Source organism: Cavia porcellus, unplaced genomic scaffold (genome assembly GCF_034190915.1).
Source record: "Cavia porcellus strain 051 isolate PalLab524CR breed Dunkin Hartley unplaced genomic scaffold, mCavPor4.1 scaffold_6, whole genome shotgun sequence".
NCBI lineage: Eukaryota > Metazoa > Chordata > Mammalia > Rodentia > Caviidae > Cavia > Cavia porcellus.
In genome coordinates this window covers 68,212,284-68,225,895 of record NW_026947489.1, presented here as the reverse complement: position 1 = coordinate 68,225,895, position 13,612 = coordinate 68,212,284, and the positions used below count along the sequence as shown (strand labels likewise).

Genomic DNA, 13,612 nt, shown 5'->3' with positions numbered 1-13,612 from the left:
CTGGCATTGGACTGACACAACATTCTGCCAGGCGGCTACCTGCCAGTTTGGAGGCCAACTTGAAATAGAATGCCCTTAGCTCCCACCTACTGGGTACAGTGTGGGGTGGGAGGTTTGAAGGTGCTGTCTTCAGTATTAGACATTTGGTGTTTCTGATTATGTAGCATTCAGTCTGGGTGGAGTACTGGCACTAAGATTTGTTAATCCGGCCTTTGTGAACATAAAAGCTGTGCTTCATTTGAGCACTGGCTTATATAGCCTTTCATCCCTCATCAGGCAAGCAGCTGGGCACAGGTAAGACTCAAGGCTCTTCCTTCACTGCTTGCTGAAGTTCAGGGCACACCCTCCCAGCAGAGGGGCACTGCCAGATACAGGTCTTCATCTCAGTTACAGTTTCTGTCTGTGGCTCTTTACCTTCCTCCATGTTAACTCTAACTCAGGAGTTTGCGTTTCCTTTCAGGCTTCCTGGCACAATTTTTACTGTAGAGGTTAGACAGTGTATATATGGTTTTGTACTTGGATATTTCTACCTGACCCTAAGCAACATTATGGTAAACCTTCATAGAATGCTGGAGGCACTTTCTTTGTTGTTGGGGGCGGGGGTGCTGCTGCTGCTGGACATTAAATTTATCCTTGTGCATGACAGGCAAGCACTGCACCAGTGAGCTATCCTCTAGTCAGCCTCTGTCCTCAAACTTTTGAGACAGTCTTGTTATGTTTCCATGGTGGCTTTGATCTAAGCCTCCAGGTTGGCTGCCTCCCCTCTTCACACGTGGCTGGCTGACAGCAGAGCCGGGAGATCAAAGCACTATGGCCCAATCTCAGACCTTTAAACCCTCGGCAGGATTTCTTTCTGTTTCTTCCTCAGTCACGGGACCAACCTGCATGTCATCCCGTTTTCTCAGGCGTGTGCTCTCCCCTCTCCTGGGACACTCAGACAAAGACAGGCCTGTGCATACACAACACAGGCTTAGGAGACTGGACCATCCTTTTCTGAGCTACGCTTCACCGATACGCAAAAGCTATCACATTTCTCCCAGGGTAACCCTGAAGATTAAATGGCCTATGCTAGTGGTCCTCAGATTCTTCTCTATCTAGATAGTGAAGAGTCACTTCTACTAGGTGGATGTAAATATCTGAACTTAACTGGTGCTTCTTCTTGGCCACTTTGGGACACAGATCCTTTTCCTACCAGCTCTCTTCAAGACTGTTCTCACATACTACTGGTTGATTTTGGGTGAGTTACAACACTGAGCAGACATATCTTCACCAAGGCTACATGCCCCAGCATGTCCAAAAATAATGGAATCGCAAAAACACATCTTATATGCACACAACTTGGGATTTGCCTATGGTTTATCAGTTCTTTTGTCAGCAAATCAGACCTCTGGTATCATCCTCAGACCAGATCGACAGGCATCTATGTTGAAACTTTATTACAAAATTATAAAGCAGAGCTCTGTAACAAAAAATACATATTTGGGTTTGCTTTAACACCCAAGTAAGTCTGAGAGAATCTTAATATAAGCCACTTGAAATAACACATTGACATCCAGGAGATTTCAACAAACTGGTACAATATATATTAAGCACTAACTGCTATACAGCTTATTAGTTTGAATCCAACTATTCCAATACATGAACTGGTCAGCTGTGCAAGTCTTTTAAAACAAGTCTCAACTGAAATCTCAAAGCAATCTCAGCAAAAGCCACAGTATAATTGAAATTATTAAATGTTTCCATGATAATTAAGACCAGTGGTCCATGAGGGACAAAGAGGTAAGACTCAATTTTAAAAATCAGGATTTTTACTTGGGGTAGATATTAACTGGAATGGAATCTTGAAACTGCCAACTTTTATTTGGTGTATAATAAAGGTAACAAAAAAATTGGTGGTTTGACATTTTTTCTCCAAATGCAAACCTTCAGCAAAAGATAAGATTTAAAGCCAAGTTCTTTCAAAACAAGAAAATGACATAAATTCCAATTCTTGCTGAATTTACGACCAGCTACCAGTATATTTTCAGTTCCTGTCTAGGAGGAAATTGCGGAGGTAGGGAGGTAAAACTTCAGCAGAGAAAGCAAGTTGTAAGGACGGGGAAAGCTGGCCTAACTTTTGCCTTGAACTTATTGCTAAATCTTAAGTTGCATATATGCAGACCTGTTTTTATAACAGAACTGAGGAGCTGACCCAGTGAGCCTTTGCTAAACTAACAGGCGTTAAAAACTACAGTACTTATTGTCCATCAGAAGGATGAAAGGCAGACTTCACTGGAAAATGTCCGATTCCCCAATTCCTATAAAGGCACCCAGAATGAGATCGTCTGGACTTGTACTATGATGAGGTAAGTGGCCCAGTGTTCCACTGACTACTACTTTATGAAATCAATTCCTCCTAAAGCTGTTTAGTGGTTGATGGAGGGAAAGTGTAGTATGTACTAATGTATAGGCCCTGCTAGAGGTTTCCATCTGCTTTCCAGTCAATTGGTTCTTCTAGTCTAGACCTCAGCTACACAACAAATGGGGGGGGGGGCGGGGAAGGGGCAGTTGCATAGTTTCTCCATTGGCAATAGACACAGCTCTTTTGAGAGCATGTGTTTTGTGCTTTGCTGCGCTTCTCTATCAAACCTAAACCCTAAGAAGGCTCAAAAAGCATCACTACTCATTAGCTCGTCCTTTGTAAATGACCAAATGAGCTTTCTGCCTTGCCCCCAAATCAACAGACTGAGAAAAATGAAAGTACAGCTATCTGCCCATAGGCAGAATTCAGCCTTATTCAGGATTTTTCAGTACCTCTTAGCTCCTCTGCCTTACACCTCTGTACTCCAAGAACTTCATGAAAAATTCAAGAGTAACACTCTTTGCTTGCTTGCCTCTTTGCCTTTGATGAGACCAAGATTTAAAAATCTTGCTGGAGTATGTATAACAGCTCTGCCTGTTACACACAAAAAAGTTGAGAAGCCAAAGTTAAACAGAAGGCCACTGCCTCTATTCTATGATTCCCCCTCACAATGTAAAGTTAGGGATGGTACAAAGTCAAGTCTCAGAGAGAGAGCAGCAGAGATGACCCATGTACATTCTTTGTATACAGATTCTGGAACTCAGCAATTTAGGAACCAGATGCTTTGTTGGCTCCCAGTCTCAAGAGCCTGATAGCTTCCAGTCCCAACACCTAAGGAAGCAACTCAAAACAACAATACTTTAGCATTTGTGTTTCACTTATCACCAGAGAAAAGTTCACTGCTCCAAAGTCTGTCCTAAGGACCATAGTTGGTCTGATAAACTGAAATATTTTTGGTCCAAAGAAATGTGGATTTTAGGCAATACAGCAAAAAACTTTAAGTTAAAGCACAGAAAGCCAGAGAAACCAGAAATTTAAATCCAGATACGCACAGGAGGAAGGAACTGTCTCTAGTAGGATTTCTGATGGGTGAAATACAGGCAAGCATTTTCCGGGTATGAGTGGGGTACAGAAGAGTGAAAATGTTTCTAGGTTCACCGAGGAAGGAAGACATGGTCCAAGTTTCGCAGAAAGTCCTCTGTCCATCAATTACCATCATTACTCCCAAGATCACAGAAACAGGCACTCACCTGTGTGATCTGTAGCAGCTCCTATTGGCCTCAGTCACTCTGCCCGCCAAGAGGGCACCCCGCAACAGACAGGCACACCCAGGGATGACATAGCATTTTCGCTTGCCCTGGTCTTGGGAACACTGCACAATTTCTTGTTAGCTCACTGCAAGCTGACCAACCCCGAGCCCAGACGCCCTGGGTTACTTCCTGTAAGGCACTGAAGAAGCCGGTGCAAGCCCTCAGGATCGGAAGACGTGCACAGCTCGAATCACATACTGCCGACAGATGGGACATTCATTCATGCGCTTGCCACACTTGGTACAGGTTACCATGTGTCCACACTCCAGCAGAACACAGTCAATGGGCGAATCCATGCAGATCTTACACAGGTTCTCCTCCAGGCTGGATGGCACTGCTCCCCCTGTTCAAACGTGGCAGAAAAGAGAGGCACGGGGGCATGAGATCGTCTCAGTGTATAGGGCAGGGCTCTGGTGCAGGTTGGGAGAGAATGGGTACACTGAACAAATCTCCAAACCACACACTTTCCTCAAACAAAGCTCCTTCAAGAAAACTTCTGTAACCTACTCCAGGTGTTTACTGGATTCACACCTCCTCCCAAAGGGCTACAGACTTGAAGAATACACTATTTGGGTATCAAATACATCCCAAAACATGAGAAAAGAAAGTCCTCAATGCTTAAATAAGTTTCCAACAACTGAAGCTGTGTATCAGTGAATGAGTAGTGGTTAGGGACTCCTTATCCCCTGAGGCAGACATGCAAAAAAGATAAAACTGGTTTAGCAAAGTTTAGATATAAACAGAAATAGAATGAATGGTTCATTAAGAATCAGGAGGCTTAGCTATAAAAACACTGCAATTTAATGAAACTATAAATCATGGAGGCCCCTGTACCATCCCACACAATACCCCTGGGCTTCCTCTGAGGAGACTGACAGAGAAGCTCGCCAGAGTTTACTGCTCCCTCTTCTGTGTGACTCCCATAGAATTCTGCTCCTATCCCACCTCACTGCATATCACATTGGATTGTAATTTTAGTTTGCCTGTTTCTGTCTCCCTGTAGACTTAAGACAGCTCCTTAATTCAACATACTCAATTTCTTTAATCATATGCTTAAGTTTGCTATGTCTCTGAGGGCAGATACTCATCTCTGAATCCGCAATATGGGTCACATGGCAGGTATTCTGATGTTTAATAATAACACTGCCCAAGGGAATAGTAAGAATTCACATTTACTGCATGGGTACCATGTGCCAGGCAGGTCCTAAGACCTCTGCATGTATTAACCCCTGAATCCTCAATCAAACTGTGGAATATTCCTATTACTCTCATTTTATAGGGGGGCAACTGGTGTCAAAGAGCTAACTGGCTTGCCCAAGAGTACATAGCTGGTAAGCAGAAGCCAAGTCCCAAACCCAGGTGGTGAGCACCACAGCTCATGAGGTGGAGCCTATCAAGACAGTACTAACTGCCCAGAGTACAGAGTAAGTGCTGTCTGGCTTGTGTCAGTGGTAGGATACAGTGGGCAGACCATTATCAAATAAAAATCTTCATGATCAAAAGCCTGGCTATCTCTAATAAAGTCTTAAATTTCAGGCTGAATTTGGCAGCCATAAACAGAGACCTGGCTCATATATAGGTCACTTCTACCACCTGGGACTTAGCTATTCCACAGGGAATTTTCCCATTATCTGTTGCTTGTGAACATTTTTCCCCTCTTCTGAACCATTCAAAAAGTCAAGAAACACATTCCCTGCCAAGTGTGTGACACACACCTACACTCAAGAGGTTGAAGCAGGTGGATCTCAGAGTTCAAAGTCAGCCTAGGCTATATATATAGTGAGTTCAAAGCTACTCTGAACTACATAGCGAGACCCTGTTTCAAACAAACAAGCAAACAAATACTTCCCCTAGTTGGTGGGCAGGCTGTGAAAGAATGACGAGAGTGAAACCTATTTGTCTTCTTTGAGGGGTTGTTACAGAAGGTATCTAAGGTAAACTCAAAGATCTTTAGGATTTCAGCTATTCACTGCTCTCAGGAGTAACTTTAGGATCTCAGCTATTCGCTGTTCTCAGGAGTATCAACTCAACTGCCTCAGTTCTCCCAGGTAATGAGAAATAGGCAGCAAGGTATCAAGTGGATTAGCCTGAGCTTGGCATCACGTGAGGAGTAGGTCTAGACTTCCAAATGCTTCCAATGAACTCTGAAAAGCTCAACTCTCTGCCCTAAGCACCAAATTTGGGTTTATCCTTTTTTTTTTTTTTTTTTTTTTTTTAAGTTTTAAAATGCTTTGTAGGTCCCACCACTATTCGGAGTATTTTTTCTCTTGGGAAGTAATCCAAGGGCCGAGGATTTAGCTCAGTGGCCTAAGCGCCTGTCTGGCAAGTGCTATGTCATGAATTCGATCCCTGGTACCAAAAAAAAAAGAAAGAAATCCAACCATGTTCCTTGAGGCTTCAAAATGATAAATGCTTTAGAACATGCCCTAGTTGTCAGGAGTTTTGAAGTATGTCTGGGATACCACAGTAGTGGTTTCCACATACAAATGGGTACATGGTAGCTAAGGTGGGATTGGGATTATGTACCTCCTGCTCAGGCAGCACCTGAGTGACACCTTCCTGTTGTCTTCACAGCAGCTCCAATAACTCCCCAGCACCATAAAAAGCTGTGCTATCAGATCCCCACCCTTGCTTTACAGTTGGTACCAGAAGCTGACAGCATCTCAAGTGAGTTCTCTAAAGTGCAGAGTCTCTTCCTTCCTGGCCAGACCAGCATGAAACACCAGGGATAAGGAAAATGACACAAACGGCTCTTGCACTCAATCTGCATTTAGGCTGCTGCGACTCTGCTTTCTTCATAGAGGACAGAGGGTTTGGAGAGTTTCTAAAGATGCTGAGAACTTGGTTCAGAGCAAGCATCATTAGCTGTTACTGGAATCAGTGGTAAAGGCAGAGAAAGAACTGTTGAAAGCCTAAGGCTGTTCCCAGACAGAAACCACTACTTACCGTTTTGGTCTTCAGCACCATACACTGGAAAGGAAAGAGAAAGACGGCTAATAGGTATCGCGTAATGGCACACGATGTCTCCTACCACCCTGGCATCATTTCTGAACCAACCCCCGCAACTCCCTGGCTTGCCAGAAGTCTCGGTGGACTCTTGCCCTGCTTATTCTACAGATGGAGAACTCACACAGGGCTCCTGCTGCTGTGTGAAAAAGGGTATTCCAAGGATCTGCATGAACAGACCTGCCAACCACAAGGACAGTGTTCAACACAATATCCTTTCCTACTGCCCTTGAAGCCAGCATTAAAGTCAAGAGTGTAAAGAATGTGGCTGTTTCAGTGGGGTGGGGATTCTGGACAAAGTTCCCCTGTGCAGTCAGTGTTCTACTTCCATGGGAGACGCTTGAAACGTTCCCAAAGGGAAGACCGAGTTCCATGTCACAAGCTCAGTCTGTGACCAGGTGAGTAGCTGGATTCTGATGAATCTGAGCTTTTCAAATTTATTAGAGGGGAACTCGAAACCTTTGTCACCCACTGTTACCATGAAAAAAATTGAAATATTTGCCAAGAACTAAAGCAGTTGGCATGGAAGGAAGGTGGGCGCTCTGTGGTAAAGTAGTTTTAGGAAATGCCAAGTTCAAGCAGCCAAACACATTTCTCTTCTGTAGGACTTCTCTGTAGTTGATACAAAATATATACCAAGAATCAGTAATAATACACAGAATAAAGTACTTGTTCCCAAACTCACTTAACTACAAACTCAGGTTCTGGAGGGGAGAGGTCCATATCTCTTGAAAATGATAGCATGTAAAATGGAAAGGAATGAAAGGGAAAGCCCAAGTGCAGACAGAGCAGATATTCTCCTACCCTGTTCTTTCTAATCTAGAATTAAAGGTTGTTGGAGGTAGGAATCTGAAGCAGGCAACCTATGGTAAGAAAGGCCATGGGCTTAGACCAGAAAATCCTCAGTTCAAATCTGGGCTCCACAATACAAGGGTGGTACTAACCACGGCTTCTGCCCAGGGAACTCTAAGGATTAAATGAACACAATGCCGTACTTAATCATGGATGACAGCTATTATTAGATGGTCTGAATGTGTAAGCTGACCTCCTCTGTCGCTAAATGCACTGGCCCTAAGTCAGGTTGGCAGCATGTTTTGGGGCAAGAGCCAACATCCATACTTCTGTGCAGGTGCCAGTCAAACAGCCCCTCACCTAGATGCTGGAGTCCTTTCTGGTCCTTGTACAGCCTCGTCACCCTCTCCATCAGCTCCCACTTCTCACAGCAGCCCTTGTAGTTGACGAAGTTGCGCGCCAGAATCTCTTTCAGCTGCCGTACTGTTAGGCTTTCGATGTCCTCCAGGTGGGTCAGGTCAGACAGCGAGGCCCTCCGGCCTGGGACGAAGCTGTCCTCTGAGTCAAGGGACTACAATGGCAAAGACGAGATTGAGGGGCTCAGCTGTTACTTCCCTTCCACTGAGCTTTCTCTCTGAAGACCCCAGAGTGCTCGTCACACTTCACTTTGGTAACTGAGCTCAAGAATAGGAACAGACAGAAGAATACCTGAAATGGTGCTGTACATTGGAAAACAAACTACTACCTTTTCCTGACCCACAGCTCTGTGCTCAAGCACAGCTGGGATCATACCAGGAGCACTGGTTCAGCCCTTAATTCAACTCCTGGCCTTTCTACTGACACTGCTAAATAATACCCTGACAAGTTGGTGATCTAAGGCTTTCTGCCACCCAATAAAGGAGAAAAAGAAGTTCTCTCACAGAGGTTTCCCGTTACAATTAAATAAATGTGGGCCAGTCACAGTGGCACATGTCTGTAATCCCAATTCCCCAGGAGCATGAGATAGCAAGATCATAAGGCTAAACCTAGCCTGGGCAATTTAGCAAGACCTTGCCCATTCCCCACCCCTGACAAAAGAAAGAGAGACAGAGATGAGATGGAAGGAAGGAAGGAAGGAAGGAAGGAAGGAAGGAAGGAAGGAAAGAAGGATATAGTTCAGTGGAAGAACTTTGCCTACTATGTGCAAGGGGAAGGATATAGTTCAGTGGAAGAACATTGCCTACTATGTGCAAGGGCCCGAGTTCAATTCCTAGTATGGGGGGGGGCGGTGCATAGCAGCACATGAAACAATCAGCATAAGGCTTGCCTTTCTTCTTCCCCTGTGAGAGTCGTGCTGTCCCTTCTGGCACTCCACCACACATAGCTCTACCACAGCTCCATGCCCTGATGGCTGGGGCTCTCTGCACTGGCCTCTGCCTTGCCAAGGCCTGAACTTCTCATTACCTGACCTCCTTTTCCTAACAATGGCCACTGTGTGCTAAAAGCAGGAGAAAAGAACACGATTCTCATGGCAAAATCCAGAGCCTGCTCGCTGGCAGCACTTAGAAAATCAAAGACAGGGAACACAATGGATCATGAGGCTTGCCAGTCTTCACTGTGACCACGCACCTGCTGACGCACACAGACGGCAGCCAAGTCCCTGAGAACAGAATTTCAGGAGGGCTAGGGCTAGCATCACAAACCAGTTCTCTCCTGTCCACCTGAGTCTGCTCAGAGGCTCCTGAGAATACTAGTGAAAGCAAAGGCCACGGTGCAGACGCGAACAGAAGCCCCACCTGGGTCTCCTCCTCAGCAGGAACTCTGGCGGTGCTCTCCAGGAAGACGGGCTCCTCTTGGTCCTGGGACACACGACCATTGGCCTGTGGGCAAAGAAAGATGCCAGCACATCCATAGACATGGTCCAGAGGTGTGCACAGCCTGCACCTCTTTCCAGCTCAAATGATGTCCAAAATGTATTCCCATTTCCCCAGAAACCTTTTCTCCCACAAAAGTGTCATAAACCCTGGTCTTTAAGACCAACTTTGTCAGGCTGAGAAACAACACAGTGGATTTCAGTGCTGGATCTACAGCTGCTCTCCAAAAGTACCCTAATTCTGCACACCACGAGGATGGTACTGACCGCTACTCACTGTCAGTTTATTCTGTCTGAGCCCTCAGGGTGAAAGGACATTCATGGTATCCACCTCACAGCTACGCTGGTCTCTACCGTTAAGTTCTCTTTCCTGATAGAGTTCCCAGATCCTCTCTAACTTTAACCCCGTCTCTCCTTCTGCCCCTCAGACCAGCAGCCACTGATTCTTCCACTTGGCTCAGGCTAAGCCTTTCTCCTTCACGCTGAATCCTCTGGCCTCGCCAGGTGACCCTGAAGAGACAATTTCTAGACTCTCATCACCCTCATCCTTCGCCCCAGGCTGGTTACTAGTAGAAATGTGCTCCAACCAGCTAAGCACACCATGATTACATCTCAAAGCTCCAATATGCTTTCAGCCATCTGAGCATCTATTGGCCTAACACTGTAGAAGACGCATGTCTCGGTTTGGAAGAATTTCATCTGCTCAGAATTCTAGCTTTCAAAGAACCCTCCTTTGGGTTGTCTTTCAGGGGTTTTTGTTTTGGGGTGCTTTTGTTGTTTTATTATGCAGTTTGGGCAGGGCTTGAACTCACTTTGTAGCCCAGGCTCACCTTGAACTTGTGGCAATTCTCCTGCCTCAGCCTCCTGAGTGCTGGGATTTCAGGCGTCAACTACCACATGCTCAGCTCTTTTAGTAGGTTTTACCAAACAGCAGCCTGAACTGTTTTCTATCACCACTTACACCACAAACCCTAAACTAGATCCTCTTTATCTCTTTCTCTCCCAGGCAAAAGGCAAGGTGTGTGCTCTGCAGCCCCTCAGATCCTCTTGGACAGCCTCACTTTGGTACTATCTTAAGAGTCTTTCAGAGCCTTGCCTGCTCCTGTTCTAAGTGGGTAACTTTTGTCCTTTGTTCCCTAGAAAGAGAAACTGGGGCCTTGTGCTATAAAATATGCTCTTGCTTTTCCAGCTGGCCCACTGGCTAAGTCAAAATCACAACATCTTCATTTACTATGTATATTACACATGCTTCCTACCCTAGCAATCCTGCTAGGGCATTAAAGGTAAAGGATGGAATCCTGATGCAACAAGTGTTACGGGAAGACTCGCACTCTGGGTACAGCTCACTTGTAGACTTGTACGAGTTACTGAACTCCTCTATGTCTGTTTTTCTTGCTTGTAAAAACAAATCTCGCCTGGGCAAGGGAAGTGAGTTGACTCCAAAGTCCTCCAACAATCTCAGAATAGTGTGACTGATGGGTGTCATCTGGGAATTTCTGGTTAATGACCAGAAGCTTACAATTTCAACAGACATGGTGGTGCACACACCTATGACTCCAGCACTCAGGAGGCTGGAGGGTGACCACAAGCTTGAGGCCACGCTGGGCTAATAGTGGCCCTGCCTTTAAAAAAAAAAGAACCACCTTACAATCTTGTATTGAAAAATCCACCTGAAGGTTTCCTTACAGAAAAATAGTTCCTCAAGTTCCTCTTCTGGTTTCCCATTAATAGGAGTGTTGCAAAAACCAAGACAAAGGAGGAATACAGAGCAAGAGGCAAGACCCGCCCAGCAGATCAAGCATCAGAGTTTAGGAAAGGCTTAAGTTCCAGCTGGGGAGAAAAACATGTTCTAGCTAACTAGGGAGCAAAATGATTTTTACTGCAGTTAAATTATGTTCGCACGCTGGCCTTTATGCCTCAGTGCCTGTAAAGAGCTGAATTAGAGGGGCCAGTCCCAGCAAAGAGTGATCATAAACGAGCGGCAGCCATCACGTCAGGCATCGGAACCAACAACATGGGCACTGCGGCCCTGAGCGTACTCAAAGCTCTTGAGACAGTACGCTATTCAAATCTTTCTCTGTTCCAGCAAGACCAAAAGGCCTTGGGATTACTAAACCCATTTTGTTGCAATAGGCTCAAAGCTTACCAAAGGTGACTTAGGAGTTGGTAGATACGGGGTTTCGGGGAGGGGAGGATATGACTCAAGAGTAAAGTATTTGCCCAGCATGCACAAAGCCCTGCCGCCGCCAAAAAACAAAAACAACGACAGTAACAAAAATCAGGAATCTTCTAGGTCAGCGGTGATAAACTGATGGCCCATGTGCCACGCAGGCACACAGAGCCCTCTCTGTCAGCACACAAACCAGACTGCCCCAGCAGCCAAGCAGCATGTAACAGTGGTTTTTTTTTCTAAATTGCAGTGTTAAAAGCGTTTCTGGGTTGCAGTTTGGGCACCCGGTCTCTAAAAGGTTCACCATCACTGTTCTAGGTCCTGATGCCCCACAAACCATGTAAATAGCAAGGTCGCTGAGGCATTTCTAGAGGTCTGTATGACACCATCACTCCTAACACTGAGGTTGACCTCACTTGAGTCCAAGAATTGTCACATGTTTACTTCAGCTCTCCCAGGGGTTTTGTAAGAAAAGACAGTGCATTACTCACTTCTATACCCTCATGCCTGGTTCATGACTTGGTGACCATTTCTGGGTTCCACTGGAATGACAGTAAAGCTGCCTACAGTACAACACTGCAGCCAGCGCCACTCCCACAGTGACCAGAAGAGCAGCAGGGTCCTATCACTGTGTTTTCCACTCTCTCTTCCCTCCCCAGGGTCCTTTGGTGCTATGTGCCTGATGATGGTTACCAAGGAATAGAGTTCCCAATCTGCTGAAGACCAGCCAACGGTGAATTAGAGAGGAACAAAAATAAATTTGGAAAGTTTATGATGAGTTTCCTCAAAATATTTCTGGAACAATGAATTCTTTGAAAATGTCTAACCAGGATATGTATAATTAAAAACAAACACTACAAAAACACGGTTCTATGCATAACACCGCTGAAGAAAGCCAAAGCATGAGCCTAATATCCAGAAAGCACCACTGCCTGCCTTCAGAGGCAGGAAGGCTGCAAGATGTCAAGGCAGCTGGCCCCACACCCGATGCCCATAGTACAGCTGGGAGCAGAACACGAGCTCTCTGCTGGCACAGATGCACAGGGACTGCACACAGCCCTACCTGCTGATTTTCCTGAGCCTGGACTGGGGCAACAGAGGTCGCTTGTGCAGGTGAAGAAGGGAGGCTGGGTGAGGTAGGAGGTATTGTGCCACTGTGAGGCTGAGTCAGGAAGGCCTGTTGCTCGGAGAAATCTGGGGATAAAGTGGGAACATGAGTCCTGGCCTCCTCAGAGATTACAGGCTGCTGACCAAGCACCAAGAACACCAGCTCTTCTTTCTCCCGGCACATTTCGGTCGAGATGTCATGGAGGCTGAGGTAGTCCCTCAGGTCCTTCACTTTCATCTTCATGAGCTCCTCCCGCTGAAAGGCTGTGGCTCTGAACCGTTGGCAGAGAAGACAGAGGCGGGGCCCGTTTCCCTCTTGACTTGAACAGGTCATGCAGAAATGTTTCTTACAATCCAAACAGGTCTGCTGCTTAGAGCAAGAGTAAGAGGAAAGCCAGTCAGCTCAAGAGACCAAGACAGACAGTGAGGCAGGAACTTGGGGTCACTATGCCTGCCACGACCAGCTCTCATCACTCCCTTCACTGTCTTGCAGATCTCCAATTAAAAGCCACTCAGAGAAACATCTTCTGTATGTATCTGTGTGTTCATGTCGCTGTGAATTAACACTACCAGTTTTAGAACCAAAAAATCTCTATTTCTGAGTCTCCTTCCATCATTTCTTGTGATGTCTGACAGATTCTGCTAGCCTGGGGCTTAACTATCTGTAACATGACATCCGCCCAGCTTGGTACTGGACACAGAGAAGCAACTTATCTCTCTAGAGTAACTTCTACATTCTCCTTCTCATTCCAGAGACACCTCCCCCTCCCTTTTTGGGCGTGTGCGAAGCCCTCTCCAATCCCAAGATTCCACAACCACCCACAGGCTCTACCACCAACCCTATCAAACCTTTCTTTTCCTGTTTCGCACAGGCAGAGATGCTCCTTCAAATCAGCCATTAATATGTCATGCTGCCCACCTCCCAAACTCCTCCCGCAGCCAGAATTGATAAAAGTAGCTTCACTTCTTTGTTCTCACTGAGCATTTATATTTCTTTATAACTCTCCCATACCCTCATTAAAGGCCTCTCTAAT

General features: G+C 45.8%; 1 protein-coding gene across 5 annotated transcripts in view; it reads right to left on the bottom strand.

The window, feature by feature from the left end:
- Positions 1 to 1,419: 1,419 nt before the first annotated feature.
- Positions 1,420 to 13,612, bottom strand: part of Rffl (ring finger and FYVE like domain containing E3 ubiquitin protein ligase) — a 67,762-nt gene continuing 55,569 nt past the window's right edge. For all 5 annotated transcript variants that reach the window (XM_063250955.1, XM_003469606.5, XM_013152098.3 and 2 more), the window contains 5 exons: positions 12,535 to 12,945; positions 9,225 to 9,308; positions 7,810 to 8,020; positions 6,598 to 6,621; positions 1,420 to 3,994 (listed from right to left, as the gene is read on the bottom strand). In XM_063250955.1, coding sequence (XP_063107025.1) covers positions 3,813 to 3,994; positions 6,598 to 6,621; positions 7,810 to 8,020; positions 9,225 to 9,308; positions 12,535 to 12,945 — 912 coding nt within the window. In that variant the 3' untranslated portion in view covers positions 1,420 to 3,812. The remainder of the gene's footprint in view (positions 3,995 to 6,597; positions 6,622 to 7,809; positions 8,021 to 9,224; positions 9,309 to 12,534; positions 12,946 to 13,612) is intronic.